The sequence below is a fragment of the Pecten maximus genome, chromosome 3 (assembly GCF_902652985.1).
Source record: "Pecten maximus chromosome 3, xPecMax1.1, whole genome shotgun sequence".
NCBI lineage: Eukaryota > Metazoa > Mollusca > Bivalvia > Pectinida > Pectinidae > Pecten > Pecten maximus.
In genome coordinates, this window is record NC_047017.1 from 31,648,906 (window position 1) to 31,667,955 (window position 19,050).

At 33.9% G+C, this 19,050-nt stretch overlaps 1 protein-coding gene across 5 annotated transcripts in view; it reads left to right on the forward strand.

Moving 5' to 3' along the window:
• LOC117323910 (annexin A6-like) overlaps positions 1-19,050 on the forward strand; it is a 96,950-nt gene that overhangs the window by 19,840 nt on the left and 58,060 nt on the right. For 2 of the 5 annotated variants that reach the window (XM_033879440.1, XM_033879439.1), the window contains exons 4-10: positions 291-409; positions 1,673-1,781; positions 3,956-4,060; positions 4,591-4,617; positions 6,971-7,078; positions 8,107-8,133; positions 11,650-11,742. In XM_033879440.1, coding sequence (XP_033735331.1) covers positions 291-409; positions 1,673-1,781; positions 3,956-4,060; positions 4,591-4,617; positions 6,971-7,078; positions 8,107-8,133; positions 11,650-11,742 — 588 coding nt within the window. Of the gene's footprint in view, positions 1-290; positions 410-1,672; positions 1,782-3,955; positions 4,061-4,590; positions 4,618-6,970; positions 7,079-8,106; positions 8,134-11,649; positions 11,743-13,501; positions 15,417-19,050 lie in introns of those variants that run through there. The other 3 variants (XM_033879442.1, XM_033879441.1, XM_033879435.1) reach the window with 3 other exon arrangements.

The window sequence follows — 19,050 nt, forward strand, 5'->3', positions numbered from 1 at the left end:
AGTTTGGGGCCTGAGGGACAGAGTCAAATAGGGGAACATAGCAAGTTTCTTTCTTTTGTAGGAATGAAAGGATATGGACCAAATTTAGTCGGAAGTATTCTTTTGGGGGGGGGGGGGGGGGGGGGGGGGGGGGGGCTAAGGGGTTGGGCCGAGTCAAAATGCTTTACTATGGTTTCTGGCATAGCAAGTTGAGTGATGCCCTCTGAGCCCCTTCTTTTCTATTCTTACTTGTGAATGGATTCCCCTATCGCTTTTGTAACTCATTTGAGGAAGTTTTCCGCATGTTACAGCAAGAGGAGGAGAGACAGGCTGAGGTGGATCATGAGAACAAGATACTTCTACAGAAGATGACCCAAATCATGAAGAGCAGACCAGAGATAGACAATTGGAATGAGTACGAGCCCAAGAGGTGAGTAGTGATACTGAAATATTTAGCTGTGAATATTTACCTGTGAAAGGTGTACATATTTAGGCTATGAAAGGTGTACATATTTACCTGTGAATATTTACCTGTGAAAGCTGTACCTATAGAACACATTCATGGTTCAAACTGTACACCAAGAATAAAACCCAATCACATAGCATAAATATAAAGATTCATGGTAAAACATTTTTTTGTTAATTTCTTATTTGCATTAACTACCTTAATTCAATTGAATATTTATTTCTCTCCCATCTTATATTTCAACTTTTTACAAATATATTGGATATATATGCTGATTATACTATGTATGGTGCATTCACCAGAAAATGTTATTTATTATAGATTTGTTTTCACATCAACATGATATATGACCACTCTAATAAAATTATCATTTATTTCTCATTATGCTATATGGTTTACATCAGTCAGTCAAACTCAGCGAGCTATGTAAAAGTACAATACATGTAGTAAAAATAACCATCAGTACATTAGTTATGATTGGAAACGGTCATTTTATTAAACAACATAAATATAATCATAATGCATGTGATAAGATCCCGCCTTAAAAAGGACTCATTTTATTTGATTTGCATAAACAAATAAAAATCTATATTAAACATAACTATTGTAGGTGAAGGGACAAAAACAACAGCAAACACCAAATACATGTAAAAAATGTAAAGGATACTCAAATTACTAGAAAAACTTGAGACGCTAAGGGATGGTGGTGGGTAAATCAATATTTAAATGGTGCCATACCTTTTGGTATGAGAAAAAATTCAAAGTGAGTGACGCTTCAGCGGGTCACATGATTATGTACCACTATGCCATATCAGAATTTGTTTTGCCACATAACTCAGAAATTAAAACTCTGCGTCAAAAGGATATAAACCTGAAGAAAAAAATGTATCAACATAAATGCAATTGAAGTACCTTCCGTATTAAATTGTTATATTTTAATTTGTTTACACTACATGTACCTAAAAGTTGATGGTTTAGAATAGTGTCTGTGACAGGTTTTCATGTGTAGGTAATATGTTGGAATCTTGAGAACACGGCAGATTGTCATGAAAATCTGAAAAATTTGTTTGTCATCAATGTCACTATTACTTCTCTGATTATGACTACTAAGTAATACACATCTTATGACCATCCATAGGTTTGGATACATTGCTCATGTTTGATGAAGCATATTGTCATGACTATTACTTATTATTTGGTATTTGACAAGCCTTTATTGTGTTGTAGTTTAAATTACACCAGCCGAGAAAAGGTGTTGCGGGAGATACAGATGCAGAATATTGGTATTGCCCGACGATTGGACCGTGCTAAGCCTGTCTACAAAAATGACGAATTAGTGAGTACTTGCGAGTATTTGAATCATGAAAAGTAGTTTCCAGGCAGGATGTTTTATTTAGTCCAATTGAAAAGGCCATACGTAATTATATTTAAGTCCCGTCTTAACCAGACCCTGACAGTGACACCATAAATAATCTTAAAATTGTCAGTTATTGGTGACCTTAAATTAATGAAGATTATAGGAAAGACATAATAATACCCTATCATAAAGCAATTGATGTTATAGCCCTGAAATATTGAATGTGCCTGAAATTTATTGAGTATACCTAGAGATTTACAAAAACAATCAATATCACACTGAAAAAAAATATACATACACATATACTCAGTGAATTTACAACATGATCGATGAGACATGGCAATGAAAAGTTAAACATTATCTAAATTTGTTACATATGATACTTGGTCCCATACTTATAAATTTATTGCAGCTTGTGCTTTCCTGTTGATTTATGACCTATAGTCTTTGAGGAGAAAGTTAATGTACATGTATGAATTATCTATTACAGACGCACACACAATGTGTATGGGTATGGCAATCATTAGGGTATTGTAATCATCTCTAGTGCTAGCCCATTTATCAGCTCAATTAGTGTTGTCATGGTTCATTACAAATAATTAGCCGTGTAATTGAGGAATCCTACATGCTCTCGTATTGACTATATACTGGTTGGAGTGACACTCTACAGACAAGTAAATATTAAACTGTCCATTGAACACACACTGTAGACCTTCATCAACACAGAATCCATGTTTACTCTCTATTGACATGCAAAACCTACCATTGGCAATTAAATTCCATTTACCCTAGGGTTCATCTCACAGAGATATATTGATGGTGCTGATATCGAACCTGGCCCAGATCGGATGTTTACTAATCTGATCCCCTGATGATCATGAAATGGTCGCTTCTTTACAAGATTGACATGTGCTGGCAATCATTTTATAGGCCTAGTTAATGAAATTAAAAAATTAAAAAGTTATTTGACAAATGCTGAAGCATGAATTATTATTGATTGATCAGCTGATATTGTATTGTTGAATGGCGAATATTAGTTAATTGAAGCATGATTTCCTAAGGTGGATGTGATTTGATTTTATGTCAACAGTGTGTTTATATGAAACTGAAATCCAGTTGTATAATTGTTGATCGAATATTATAGATGGAAACTTGCATTCATTATGTAATAACTTGTATTGAATCAAGGGTAATTTGTCTTCCTGTAATAAGAAGGGGGTTCTTACCGCCTGGAACCCTCTCACACACACACACCCCAATCTGTCTATGGTGATAGATTGTGGACTTGAAAACAATCAAATTTTACCCAACCATGATATACTTGTCATTTCCTTGATTATTTGACTCCTGATTTGATGTCAAAACTGCTAGTGTCATGTCTGAGACTGTATTTAGTCATACTTACCATTTAGAGAAGCATTTATTGACATTTGTAATGTAGTACCTGGCCTAATTGTGTGTTGACTTAGTATCCATGGTTTGTTAATAAGAAACTAAATGTCCTAAACTCACAGCATCAGTGCAATATAAGCCTCATAATATGAACCTAAAAATGGAAAGACTGAGAGATAAATATTTTTACAACATAACCAACATTCTGACCAAAGAAAAAGCTTATTGGAGCTTTATTTTCTACACTACCTATCACTGGAACTTAATGCTTAAATCCTTTTTTTTGGCATGGATTGACCTAGGAAGGGTAATGTGTCATATGTAGGTCACTCTAACCTACATTTTGACCTACATAAAGAAAAAGTTTGCATTCTACATTGAAGTTCCACATGGACTAACTGTAACAGATTTTACATAGGTAAATACAGGACCAGTTTTATAAGGACCCGTTTTATATACCCCAGAGTTTTGGAGTTCCACATGGACTTCTGTAACAGATTATACATAGTCATAGGTAAATACAGCACCTGTTTTAGTGGATACTTTGGATGGATGGGTAGATTAAAACCAAGACTTAAAGGATTTTAGATTTTTATTCAGGAAGTACATACCTAGGTATCAAAATTCTTTTTGAAGTTGTAATGTGTAGGTTACATGAAAACTGATTTCTTGTTTGTTTGTTTTTTTGTTTTTTTTAACAAAAGCTGTAAGGAAGTTAATTGGTATGTAAATCATACATTCTTAACTTTATGATTTTCTAGGAAAATGAATACCAGCAAAAGAGATACCTGCAGGCTTTGTGGGCTGAAAATGCCAAAGAGTTTGGCCAGGTTACCCCAAGACATCTGAAGTATCGCCAGCTTAAGGTAAGACAACCTGTGTACAGAATACGATTTACTGGGTATACACTACGGGTATTAGTATTTGCAGGGGGGATAACATGGTAATTGGTGATTAGAGTTTGTACCGTTATTATGGGTAGCGGGATGTAACACTGTAATTGGTGATCAGAATTTGTACCGTTATTATGGGTAGCGGGATTTAACATTGTATATTGGTTATCAGAATTTGTACTGTTGTTACGGTATTGGGATGTAACACTGTAATTGGTGATCAGAATTTGTACCGTTATTATGGGTAGTGCTATATAACATTGTAATTGGTGATCAGAATTATATAGCAGTCTGAAGAATCCAAAATGCGACAAAACTACTAAAGACGTGTTGATGAATTAATTCGTCCATAGGGATCATACATAACAATTTTATTATATATGCATACCGTATTAGCATTGAGACATATTCCAAGCCCAATCAAATGGTGATATTTGTAATCAGCATAAGTGACCTTTTGGGGGCCCTATATCTAAACAATGGTGATGTTTCTGTCCCTGTAGTCATTCAGACCAGAAGCCAACACACTAGTAAGTACCCTGAGGATTCACACTGTGGCCTAATCATCACTGTATGTGTCTGTAAACTTGTTGTTTGAAAGTCATTCATGATAATTATTTGTACGAATATATAAGTTTGTGATTGCTGTGAAGTCAATTTGATGGAGTGTGTTACCAATGATACAGCACTGTTTGATGGAGTGTGTTACCAATGATATGTCACTGTTTGAATGTTTACTACAGGATGAGACAACATTTATGATTGGTTACAATCCTAACTATTCAAGTCATGCTTATGTCCAAGGCCCCAGGATCATGAAACAGTCTGAGATTTGTGTGTGAACTCAATTTAACCAATTCCAACTATAATTATTTTATTGAAAAGCCTTAAAATTTGGTCCAGATTGAAGTAAACAGGTTTATATTTTACATTTTTAGATTGAAATCTGTAGAGTTTACCTGTAAGTCACTTGAGTTCAGAATCAGTAGATTGCTTAATGATCCAGGATTAAAGCAGAGGAATTTTCATTGGAGTAAATATATGCCTCTGATTCTGGTAAAGTGTAAAAATAATTACCATCTGATTCTGTGAAATGAGTATAAAGTATTGCCAAGTATGTGTTATCAATAATTGAATATTGGATGATTACTTACCTTAAGATTGGTCTTGTTTTTTGTTCAGTATGTAGTGCCTTTCCTAGATTATGAGCAGGTAAACAACAACTTATATAGAGGTAGATAGTGTAATGTATATAATTACAACAGTTAAACAACATTATATTTATATAAAATAAATGTACATGTAGCCAGATAGTTTACACTGTAGCTATAGTCTTAATTAGAACAGGTTCTACTAGTATCAATAGTCAATACCAATCTATTGTAATACAAAATGTTAGTGTATGATATCCAAGATTTGAAAAAAAATAATCCATGATATTAACTTTTTATTTTATTTTTGTCAAGCAAGATGTCTTTGGAAATTGTTTTTCATTAAAATTTGTCCAATTAACAAAAAATCATTTAAAATAGAATTGAATGATTATTCTGTAGTTTACATTTTATGATCTAGATAATGTATGACACTTATGTATCAGGTCAGCTTTTAATCTTTGCTTTTACAAGGTTTTCACATATGGAACACATATCTTGTGTAAAACCAAAAAGGAATCAAGTTGAGTCTATAATTCCTTGATACAAGATACTAGTGAGAGGATGTTGTGGTATTCACTAAAACATTTACTTCTAGGGGCTTCCCCTACTGAACTATGAGACACAGAGTTATAGTATTTGTCCTTTACTTAATGGATTGGATGACTTTGATGAAGTTTAATTAATTAAATGACAATAGTATTTGTCCGTTAATTTACTAGGTTGGGTGACTTAAAAAATGATTTGTTAAATGATAATATTCAGCATTGCAGACCTTTTGGATGAAATTTATTGCCAGAGCCTGTAGTCTGTACGTGTAACTACATGTAGTGCATATTGTAGCTTAGAGAAAGCATGCCAATATAACATCAGTATCTAGCCTGGCCAAAAGTATATCAGTAAAGATATATTAAGTCCTGAGTCCAGTATGAGAATGCTGACCAACATTTTCTGTGTGGCTGTGTTGCCTTCAGAAGGCTACCTCCCATCAGGTACAGATTTGTTATCTATTTCAGTTGTCATATTATGTTGAAAACTTACTCTCATTCGAGTTTAGTATTTGGTGAAATTCTTAAACGTTAATGCAGCTTCTGTGATCTAATTGGGTAATGATTTCTGGGCAGCAATCTGATTGGCTGATGATTTCTGAGCATTCTGATTGGCTGATGATTTCTGAGCATTAATTTGATTGGCTGATGATTTCCGGAAAATTCTTTTGGAGGATTTTGTTCAGAATTTCTATATGGTTTATCCATACTACACATATAATGCCATTTTATTAATTTGTCATTTTATGGTAAATTGTTTTCAGGACTCTTTCCATCTTACTAGTGCAGACAACAGACAAAGTCTGGTTTAAAATGAAAAACTGTATACATGTGGTCATTATATTGATGTTTAGTAAAATCATTTCAACAAAGGTTTTATTATATAATAATAAGGAGAGACGGATTGTCGTTGGTGTCACTATACTATGTGTATGATATTTATATGGTAATGAGGAGAGATATATTGTTTCCTGTGGTTGTACCACATGGTATTTATATTGTTAATTTTATAATAACACAGATGCTTATTTTCTCTCGCTTTTGCAGTAGAATTCCAACAAATGCTACTTCACGACCTTCTGGTCCAGATATTGAGGGATATTTAAAGTTTTAACGTTGTTGATAGAGTTGTGTTGATAATGCGATGATAACACTGATACCAAGAAATTTGTTGTTGATTCCAGAAACAACACGAAGGTGAAGAACCACAAGATGAGTATGACGAGGAAGACGAACCTTTTCATCGTCACAATGTCATAGCCAAAAACACGACCTTGGGCTTACCCCCTATTGTAAGTGACATATACTACTTCTCTCACTTATAAACGTTAAACACATACCTGTATACATTTGTTGTCTTCCTTCTATATGCTTTAAGTCGACCTGGACAGATTATTACACAACTGGGGTCTGACATAATGATCCTCTAGGTAATATGTCGGCCCAACAGGTGATAGATCCATGATCACCACGACTACACCATTAACCTTCAGTGTAGATCTTACTTTATGTTAGTAGAGAGGATTTCATGATACATAAAACTATGCTCAAATATTTTACCATCTCAAGTTGTTAAATGAATAATCGCCTTGTTACTGTATGCATTCAGCAGACCACTTGTTATGTGATTATTGGTTCTAAGTATCTATGCATACCAGTCTTAATTAATCCAATCACAATATCAATAACATGCCATTCTCATTTCATTCTACAGAGATTATGCTTGTCATTTTTAACAAACTTTAATCTATAGGACAGTTTTCAACAAGGAGGCTGTTCATGTACAGTCAGAAGCTCTTCATTTTTAGTCAACATAGCATTTTGTCCAAATGGTACCTGCATATTGAAACAAAAAAAAAGGAGTTATATATAGTTTAAAGTTTATTCACTGTATCATATGCTTGAATGAATAGACTGAATAGTTTAAAGTTTATTCACTGTATCATATGCTTGAATGAATAGACTGAATCATATTTTTCAAATGTATGGGCTAAAAACAGGTTTTTTTTACTAAATTGTTTTGAAGCAAGTCTTACATTTAAGTATGAGAGTGTTTCTGATTAAAAAGTACTAGATCCACTGCAGTCACCACGGTCAAAGCTCTGTTGACTAAATGTACATTAAATACAAAAATATCAGAATATCCTCAGTTTTTGTCTTTAATTATGAATCACTCATACAATAAATTAACATTAATTACGTAAAAGGTAAGTACCAGGTTGTTGAGATTAATTAGGTGATATTCACTTCAGTGAACTTTCAGAAGATGGTGTATGACTAACAGCACTGGTCTGTATGTTTTGGTGTTGTTCAATTTCAGGAGAATGGAAAATCAAATAGCAAGCAGGTATATTATCTAATAATGCCGCCGATTCAGTTAGTGTTGTAATACCCTTACGCACCTGTCAATTCTGCAACCTGCATTTTCTTTTTTAAGCAAATAGACATTGCTAGATTTTGCACTTTGTAAAACATGGTAATTTCAAGCTTTTTATAACAGAAAAATTGTTGATGCGCTGAATTAGTGAAACAAAAAAAAATCGACAAAATTTTTAAGAAATTATTTTTTTTGAAAGTCTGACATTGTGCTTTTTATTTGATTTGAGTATAAACTTGTATAATTAACACTTTGGTCAATGAACCCATTCTGTAAAACAGTCTTGAAATCATCAACAATTCTTCTGTTCCAGAGATTGAATGATCATACTGCCTCTCCTTTAATTTTTAATTGTCACGACAAATGGCAATCATTGCACTCTTATCATTCAGCATATAAGCATACCTGTTATCAAATTAAATGTTTATTGAAATGTATACAGAGGAATTAGTCTCTAGAGACAAAGTATAGCATGATCTGCTACAGTCACATGTGTTGTGCATTGTCCTAAGGGTCAAATTTCAGGGCTAAAATTTCAATAATTTTTTTCATCAGTCTAGGATCTGAATGGCTAAAATACAGTTAGTTTATATCAGGCTAATGGTTTAGAAGTTTTGTGTTGCTATATCTGGAAACATGATTATATAAGTGCCACATATTGCTTATAAACCTGTAAGTCGTGGTAGGAGGCTTTATGTCATTCACAATGCATTGTAACTCAGTCATGTAATCCTTTATTGTTTGCCAAATAGGGAATATCTTTAAAAAAATGCTGAATCTTTCTGTTTGTTCATTTTTTGAAAGAAATTATTATTCTACCTTGGTTCAGATTATTAGTAGTATTCATATTAATTAGAGGCCTCTTACAAAGATGCATGTGAAATAGGTTGAAAGCAAATATTTTTTTTGTGAAAAATCAGAATATCGACAGTATTTGTAAATCCATCATAGTTGTAATGTTTTATTGGTGAAAAAGAGATTGGAGAAAATTGTGGCAGTTTTAATCTTAGTCGAAGATTGATTGAGAACTCCTGAATATCACTAGGTGCTTGGGCTCAATTGCATGTTATAATGTTTTGTCATACCAAAACAATTGTAAGTCTTTTGACTGTTAAGTCTGTGGGCCTTCTGTATATATGCATGTATGTTATATGTACATATCAATATGATTACAATTTACTATCAGACATAAGTGGTGGTTTGCAGTCGTGCATGTGCATTACATATCTTCAAAGTAATTATTATATAGATAAATCATATATAACCTCACCAAACATCCAAATCCTACTGAATTCATGGTTAATGGGAGCAGACTGGGTTAACGAAACTAAACAAAACTTTCTGAATATTTTCAAGTCGGTGAAAGTAAAAAGTATAGAAATAGTTATGTGTCTAACTTAGATATAGAAGATTGTGGCAGTAAGTGTCTTTATTACTATCTGTTTTATCAGGTATTAAAATGTATGTACTGTCTGTTAATTGTGTTCTTCGTTTGTACGTACCGTACATTAGTTGTGTCCTTTGTATGTAGTGTATGTTAGTTGTGTATGTTGTATGTACATTGTATTCCACAGTATTGAGTGTTAGAATCTATGAACAGTACACATATATGTACAATGTAGTTGTAATAATATTTGATTGATCTGAACACCCAATAATCCCTGATGTTCCACCATGTCCAATTCCAGCCTTTGTAATGAATGATTCAGTTTTTAAGTATTTAAGTCCCATGTCAATACCTTGATCCTTTAACAAGTCAGTTTACTAAGGTGCGCCTGATAGAATAGCACAGCTGATAGAATAGCACAGATCAGCATCTGTAACAATAGTTATCTCCCTTAACCAGAGTTGTCTCCCTTAACAAATTTTGAAAAGTTTATTTTTTTGTAATTCTTAACACCATTATAAATCTGTATGTTTACCAAAGATGTGTACATTAAATGGACGGCTTGTTATTTTCTCTATTTATTTCAACATTTTCTTTCCAAGATGTATTGTTGCAACTGTATCTCTTGTTATATATTGTTGCCCCCCCCCCCCCCCCAAAAAAAAAAATTGTTGAATAATCAGTGCAATTATCCTGTAATAAATTGTATAAAGAATATTTAACAAGAAGCAGGCTTGCACAAAAGGTCACTTATATATATTTAAAAGAAGAATTGGATATATGTTGATATTGCTTGTATAATTATTCTTTCTGATCCCTGCAGCATAGAGCTTATTATGACTAAATGCTTACATTGCTTACTGCTAAGTAGTGAAATATGCTTCCAGATACACTCAGCTTTACAGTTATTTCTCAGGCACTTTGATACAGGGTTTTGGTCATCTTCCATTTGAAGCATATGAACTTCTTATTATTCTGTATTTTAAGGTCTCAAGCACTTTGCATTTTCTAATAGAAGATTTTATTTATTTGAAGCAAAAAAATCATATTTTATGTAACAGTATTAAATATTTTTGATATTTCTATTTACAATAAAGAATACTGAAGAAATTCACAGTGATTCTAATTCAAAATTGATAAGATAATGGATTAACAAATTCCCATATACAGACATTTGAAAAAGTGCTGTCAAGGAAAATAAGACCATGCAGGTGTTCAGGAAGGGTGAGCATTATCTGCTTTATTCCATGTAAATATCTGCCATATAAATCTAAGTCAAGTCCAGGTGATGTCATTTTCTCATTTTAACTAGGGTGGTAATGATGGAATCATCCGGCATATTAACAAGCATCAAACACCTCTTGCTTTATACTGCACATGAAAAAGATGTGATTTCAAACTTGTTTATTTCTAAATTTCACTGGTCCTTTTATCTGTGTAATGACACAGGCACAGTACAATGGTTTCTCCCAGCGAATCACAATTGAGTTTTTTTCACTATTTTTTCTTGTACACGTACATCAGTTATTTCTTTATTGGCCGATGAATATTACAACATGCAAAAATAAAACTTACAAATATTGAAACTTTAATTTTGCTAAATTTTTTAAGATGCCATTTTTTGGTAATAATACCACTGTAACAGTTTACACTGCTTAATACACTAGCTATTATGAATATATATATTCTTCCTAGTATAGACACATTATCATACCATCAGAATACTATTTCTGATAATTAGTACATTGGCCTTATGTGTTTGAATATTTTAGTGACCTAAGCATAAACAATCTAAACATAATTTGTGTAAAGCATATATGTCAATATGCATTTCATTGTATATTAATGTTTATCATGAAACTAATTAGTATATTTTGATTTGAAATCAAATATTGTTATCAGCTTGTGTATCAGTGTTAAGGTATATTTTGTACGGTGTTTTATTAGAATTTTGTGTAGTTTGAGATGAAGTGCAGGTAAGGAAATTTTAGCCAACCAAATTAAATCATTAAATTCTTTCAATAAATTAGACTGGACTTTCCAGCAAAACACAGAGTTATTATAGATATTCTTTAACATTCAAACTCTTCCTGTTGCAGAACATAAGATATATGAAGGACACTGGAGGATCAGGTTCAGACCCGTATAAACAAGGCAAAGGACAAGACAGACTGCCACACCTCGACAAAAAGGTCAGTAAAGGTTCTAGGCCTGTCAAATCTGAACACACAGTTGATGTCAATTCAACCAATGATTCAACAAGGAAAATTGAATCAGCCAAAACTGTTGAATCAGCTAAGAATATTACATTAGGATCAACAACCTCAACTAAAAAGACCCGTCAACCTAGAAAAATGGATTCCTCCAAAACTGTTAATTCAACTAAAACAGTTGAATCAACCACTTCTACCAAAAAGGCTGATTCAGTAAAGAAGTTTGAATCAGCAAAAACAAATGATGATTCTTCAACTAAAAAAGTTGATTCATCAGGTAAAAATCTTGAATCTGCTAAAACAATCAGGTCATTGGTACGAGCTGATTCACCTACTAAAACAATTACGTCGACCAAAAGGGAGAATTCACCTGTAAAAAGGCCATATTCTTTAAGTTCTGCCAAGAGGGATGATTCTTTCTTTGATTAAACCAAGATAAGACAGGTCATGTTTGTAGACTTTAATAAGTTAGAACTATCAATACCATACAATCAAACCTGATAATCAAGTTCTGCATTTTAAAATATAGTAATTTAGATAACTAGTAGAGTACAGCTGTAAGATTTATGGGACAATCAGATTTCTGGAACATTTGAATACTGAAAATGTTGTCGCTAAAATATTTGTTACATCACCAGCTTGATAGTGAAGGCTGAACTCCTAACAATGTTATGTATAACTAGTGGTGTATGGTTTTGATAAGTAATACACTATATCATATGTACTTTTTACATTAAGAACTATTGATTTAAGCAGTTCTTATATATTGTGTGGTTTTTATGAAATGATATTACCTATATAACTAATTAGATCTATATAACTAATTACATGAACTGTGATATATAATTTGCTCTGTAAATGTTACCAACCCATCGATACTGTTGTTTAGTTGCTAATGTTTTAGATGTGACAGGATTGTAGATCTCTACGGCAGACACTTGTCAACTGTAGGTAGAAATGGGCAGTAATTTACATCCTTAATTAAACAATAAATGAGGATACCAATTAAGCCATTGTCCTTGGTGTGGACAATTATCACTAAACGATACATTAACGGTGTACCTCGGCAGTATTGATCATCCTCCTGTACCAATGATGTACATCAGGTGAACAGATGACTGAATAATTGATCAGTGCTTTAATGATTGATGTGATGGGAAAAGCATTCATTATCTAGGTGATGGGTAAAGCATTCATTATCTAGGTGATGGGTAAAGCATTCATTATCTAGGTGATGGGTAAAGCATTCATTATCTAGGTGATGGGAAAAGCATTCATTATCTAGGTGATGGGTAAAGCATTCATTATCTAGGTGATGGGTAAAGCATTCATTATCTAGGTGATGGGTAAAGCATTCATTATCTAGGTGATGGGAAAAGCATTCATTATCTAGGTGATGGGTAAAGCATTCATTATCTATGTGATGGGTAAAGCATTCATTATCTAGGTGATGGGTAAAGCATTCATTATCTAGGTGATGGGTAAAGCATTCATTATCTATGTGATGGGTAAAGCATTCATTATCTAGGTGATGGGTAAAGCATTCATTATCTAGGTGATGGGTAAAGCATTCATTATCTAGGTGATGGGAAAAGCATTCATTATCTAGGTGATGGGTAAAGCATTCATTATCTAGGTGATGGGTAAAGCATTCATTATCTAGGTGATGGGTAAAGCATTCATTATCTAGGTGATGGGTAAAGCATTCATTATCTATGTGATGGGTAAAGCATTCATTATCTAGGTGATGGGTAAAGCATTCATTATCTAGGTGATGGGAAAAGCATTCATTATCTAGGTGATGGGTAAAGCATTCATTATCTAGGTGATGGGAAAAGCATTCATTATCTAGGTGATGGGTAAAGCATTCATTATCTAGGTGATGGGAAAAGCATTCATTATCTAGGTGATGGGTAAAGCATTCATTATCTAGGTGATGGGTAAAGCATTCATTATCTAGGTGATGGGTAAAGCATTCATTATCTAGGTGATGGGTAAAGCATTCATTATCTAGGTGATGGGAAAAGCATTCATTATCTAGGTGATGGGTAAAGCATTCATTATCTAGGTGATGGGAAAAGCATTCATTATCTAGGTGATGGGAAAAGCATTCATTATCTAGGTGATGGGTAAAGCATTCATTATCTAGGTGATGGGTAAAGCATTCATTATCTAGGTGATGGGTAAAGCATTCATTATCTAGGTGATGGGTAAAGCATTCATTATCTAGGTGATGGGTAAAGCATTCATTATCTAGGTGATGGGTAAAGCATTCATTATCTAGGTGATGGGAAAAGCATTCATTATCTAGGTGATGGGAAAAGCATTCATTATCTAGGTGATGGGTAAAGCATTCATTATCTAGGTGATGGGTAAAGCATTCATTATCTAGGTGATGGGAAAAGTATTCATTATCTAGGTGATGGGAAAAGCATTCATTATCTAGGTGATGGGTTTTAAAGCATTTTTTTCCCACTTGAAACGCCATGTTCTGTCTCCCAGCTCTCGATACTTGGTACCGGGTAATAACCACGTTAATGGGACATGCAAATACCTAATAAACAACTAGGACTCATTGATTTATGCTTCAGTGTAACAAATCTTTAAAAAAAAAAAAAAAAAAGCTACAGTTTTTTTTTTAATTGGACAAAAGAAGTTCAAAGCCTTGATATCACTGGTTTTAAACTATGTGATGTGATTGTATCAGAATTTTTTTTTTTCATTATCTGATTGAACCTACACCTTGTTGAATGTTTTAATCTTTGATCATCATTATTTATTTGAGTACCTTACATGATGCTGGGAGAGTAGAATAAAGTGCCAACTGACATGTTATATCTGATAAGGTTTTGGATACTTACCTGCACAGATACTTACATTTGTCACTACCATGGTAACGGTAACATTTTGTTATAGTTGCCTTGGTTACCTCCATGGTAACTGTCATGGTAACCAGATATTCATTATGATGGTGAATGGTGATGTTAGAACCCAAAACCTATCATTGTAAAAAAGCCAACAAAAAAAAATTTTTTTGTTTCTTCTTAATTTAAACTGCTGCTTGATAATTTCGGCTGTCAGTTGATTTTGAAAGTAAAATGACCCTTCATCTAAATCCAATATACATGTAGTACTAACTGGCCAGGAGGAACAGTCATGTTATCACAATGACGGTGGTTGACTTGATTTGTAGTACATATTTGATGATGGTATAATTTTTCCAATTAAGTGAATTTGTGATAATTAAGATGTAAAATATTTACAGATTATGTTTAAGACTGTACTGTGATAGCAAGTAAATAACATGAATAAGGTGTTTTTTTATATTTCTCTGTATTACATCTATATTTTTGTATTACTTTTTGTAGACATGTATGATTATATCCTAATACCGGTAGTACGTCTGTTAGATGGTTTCACATCATATCAGGGTTGTGTAATTTTCACTTGCCTAACAAGCATGCTTTATGTTATGGTACTGAACACTTGAGTATTTATGGTATGAGGGACAGTGGGATAACACTATAATTGTACACCCCTGCTTTATCAAACTCACTTAACCTGACATTTGTTTGATGTAATCTACTATTACTGATGGAGATTTGTTTAACATTCATAGACTCGCTCACAACAGAAAACTAACTCTAGGTCTTGTAAGTAATAATTGTAAGATACAACTCATATCTCTCCATTGTTTTATGTTGTGTCATTCTAATGTATCTAACAAATATACTTCATATATACTCCCTTCCTGTGTAGATCAAACTTTCTCTGATTTCTCTGTCTTATCTTCTATCAAAAGACAAATACAATTGTGTTTCTACATTGTGCCTGATGACATTAGTCCACCCGAGTCTGAATTCTCAAGCACAATTGCATAATCATGCAATTATGCTGTTAAAAAAGTATTTTCAAACAAAATTGTTTCATTTGTAGACTATGATGCAAGATAGGGTTGAGTTTATGAGAGAAGGTTTGATTTCATAGTTTGGTGAATGTACTAACAAATTGCTACATCTCAACCCAGTCATCTTTTCACTGTATTGTGCTTGACTCAGAGTTAAATTACCTGAAGACATATTAACATACCAAGACAGAAAAGCCTTATTCCAATGGAAAACTCTTTTGATTGTTTATTTGAAAAATTGGGTAATAACACATTTGGATACAAATCATAGTGTTGTTAAACATGTTTTATTATTAGTCTGGGTATAAATTTGGCGTGAAAGGCTATAAGTTCCTCCTATGGTGGCAGCCAAATTAGAGCGTTACAAAATTTACCTTATAAATGTTCTTTTTTATTTTACCATCTTTTTATCAAGGGATTTTGTAACAGATCAGTGTCAGCTTTTGTTTTTAAATTTCTGTTTGTATTTGTCATGGTTTTCCTCCTTACTGATCTGTTCTTTCTACCTGTGTTCTGTCCCCTCTTGTCAGCAGAAGGATGACTCTCTGAATGTGTATCGTGGCACTCACACAGTCCGGGTAATGGGCTCAGACCAGGTAAACTAAACCATGGTAACCAGGTGGGACGCTCAGCATGTCAGCATGGCACTTTTCTGAAGGACACACTTTATGGACATTTTTGGAATCAAACATATTTTACGACATACTTGTGGAGTGTTATATTTGAGAAAAGATTATTCCTGTAAAACTCTGTGTAAAAGTCTTTGAAAAATCCTGTTAATTTTAATCCAGAATGAGATTTACCAGTATCATAAACTATCTTTCATCTATTGAACTTGAAAGTTGCATGCATGTTTGATGTTTGGTGCCTGCATATGGCTATGAAATATTTTGTACTAATCATAACATTTATACATAAGGTATCAATGCATTAATAATTATTTGAAAAATTGTAAAAAAAATTAATAACTAAAATGTTAATGCAGGGATTAAATGAGAAGTGAGTGCATGATACACAGCATTGACCTGATACACTGAGCACACTGTACCTAGCCTACACACTTTCTATCTTACCAGAGAAATATGTTGTCAATCCAAAATTCTGTGATGTATTAGTTAAATATTCTACGCATTGGTGAGAAATAAGCCTGAAATATTTGTATGTTTAGTGCTGGGAAGTACATATGATCTGTACATCAGAAAATATCAAAATGTGAAGGTTGATATCAAAATAATATAGCAATTTCTGATGTGTATTAAATCCATATACTGACCCCCATATCGCACTGTCGATCATTATCACCACCTTATAGTATTAATTCTTGTATCAGTCCATGTATACTTATATCCCCATATAACTCTTGATGGTCATTATCACCACCTTATAGTATTAATTCTTGTATTACTCCATGTATACATCCCCATATCACACTGACGGTCATTATCACCACCTGGTATCACTCCATGTATACTGATCCCCATATCACACTGTCGATCGTCATCACCACCTTGTATCACTCCATGTATACTGATCCCCATATCTCACTGTCGATCGTCATCACCACCTGGTATCACTCCATGTATACTGATCCCCATATCTCACTGACGATCATTATCACCACCTTGTATTACTCCATGTATACATCCCCATATAACTCTGACGGTCATTATCACCACCTTATAGTATTAATTCTTGTATTACTCCATGTATACACCCCCATATCACACTGTCGATCGTTATCACCACCTTGTATCACTCCATGTATACTGATCCCCATATCTCACTGTCGATCGTCATCACCACCTTGTATCACTCCATGTATACTGATCCCCATATCTCACTGTCGATCATTATCACCACCTTGTAACACTCCATGTATACTGATCCCCATATCTCACTGACGATCATATCACCACCTTGTATCACTCCATGTATACATCCCCATATCTCACTGTCGATCGTTATCACCACCTTGTATTACTCCATGTATACTGATCCCCATATCTCACTGTCGATCATTATCACCACCTGGTATCACTCCATGTATACTGATCCCCATATCACACTGTCGATCATTATCACCACCTTGTATCACTCCATGTATACTGATCCCCATATCTCACTGTCGATTGTTATCACCACCTTGTATCACTCCATGTATACTGATCCCCATATCACACTGTCGATCATTATCACCACCTTGTATTACTCCATGTATACTGATTCCCATATCTCACTGTCGATCATTATCACCACCTTGTATCACTCCATGTATACTGATCCCCATATCTCACTGTCGATTGTTATCACCACCTTGTATCACTCCATGTATACTGATCCCCATATCTCACTGTCGATCGTTATCACCACCTGGTATCACTCCATGTATACATCCCCATATCTCACTGTCGATCGTTATCACCACCTGGTATCACTCCATGTATACATCCCCATATCTCACTGTCGATCGTTATCACCACCTTGTATCACTCCATATATACTGACCCCCATATCTCACTGTCGATTGTCATCACCACCTTGTATCACTCCATGTATACTGATCCCCATATCACACTGTCGATCATTATCACCACCTTGTATCACTCCATGTATACTGATCCCCATATCTCACTGTCGATCATTATCACCACCTTGTATCACTCCATGTATACATCCCCATATCTCACTGTCGATCATTATCACCACCTTGTATCACTCCATGTATACATCCCCATATCTCACTGTCGATCGTCATCACCACCTTGTATCACTCCATGTATACATCCCCATATCTCACTGTCGATCATTATCACCACCTGGTATCACTCCATGTATACATCCCCATATCACACTGTCGATCATTATCACCACCTGGTATCACTCCATGTATACTGATCCCCATATCTCACTGTCGATCATTATCACCACCTTGTATCACTCCATGTATACTGATCCCCATATCTCACTGTCGATCATTATCACCACCTTATAGTTATAATTCTCATTGAATTATCACCTCTAAATATGGGCCTATTAAGTTTTATGTCATTTAATGCCTAAATCTTACCTAATTACTAACTTGTGGGGAGATGTGTTTCTTCTTCAAAAGTTTGTAATATATTATTTTGAATGTTGAAGAAGAAAATAAGGATATCTTAAGATCTTAAAATCTATTTTCTGGTGAATTCTATGCTTTTAGATATCTGCTTTAGCATTAAGAAATAAACAGTATTTAAGGTGTCTGATTGCATGATCTTGATTGCATGCTGTTGATGACAAACAGTTAATCTATAGTCCATGAAGTGATGTACATATATATCAGTTAAATATATTTGTTTATTACAATGAAAGCATGATTTGACCAGGCGTGGATCACCACC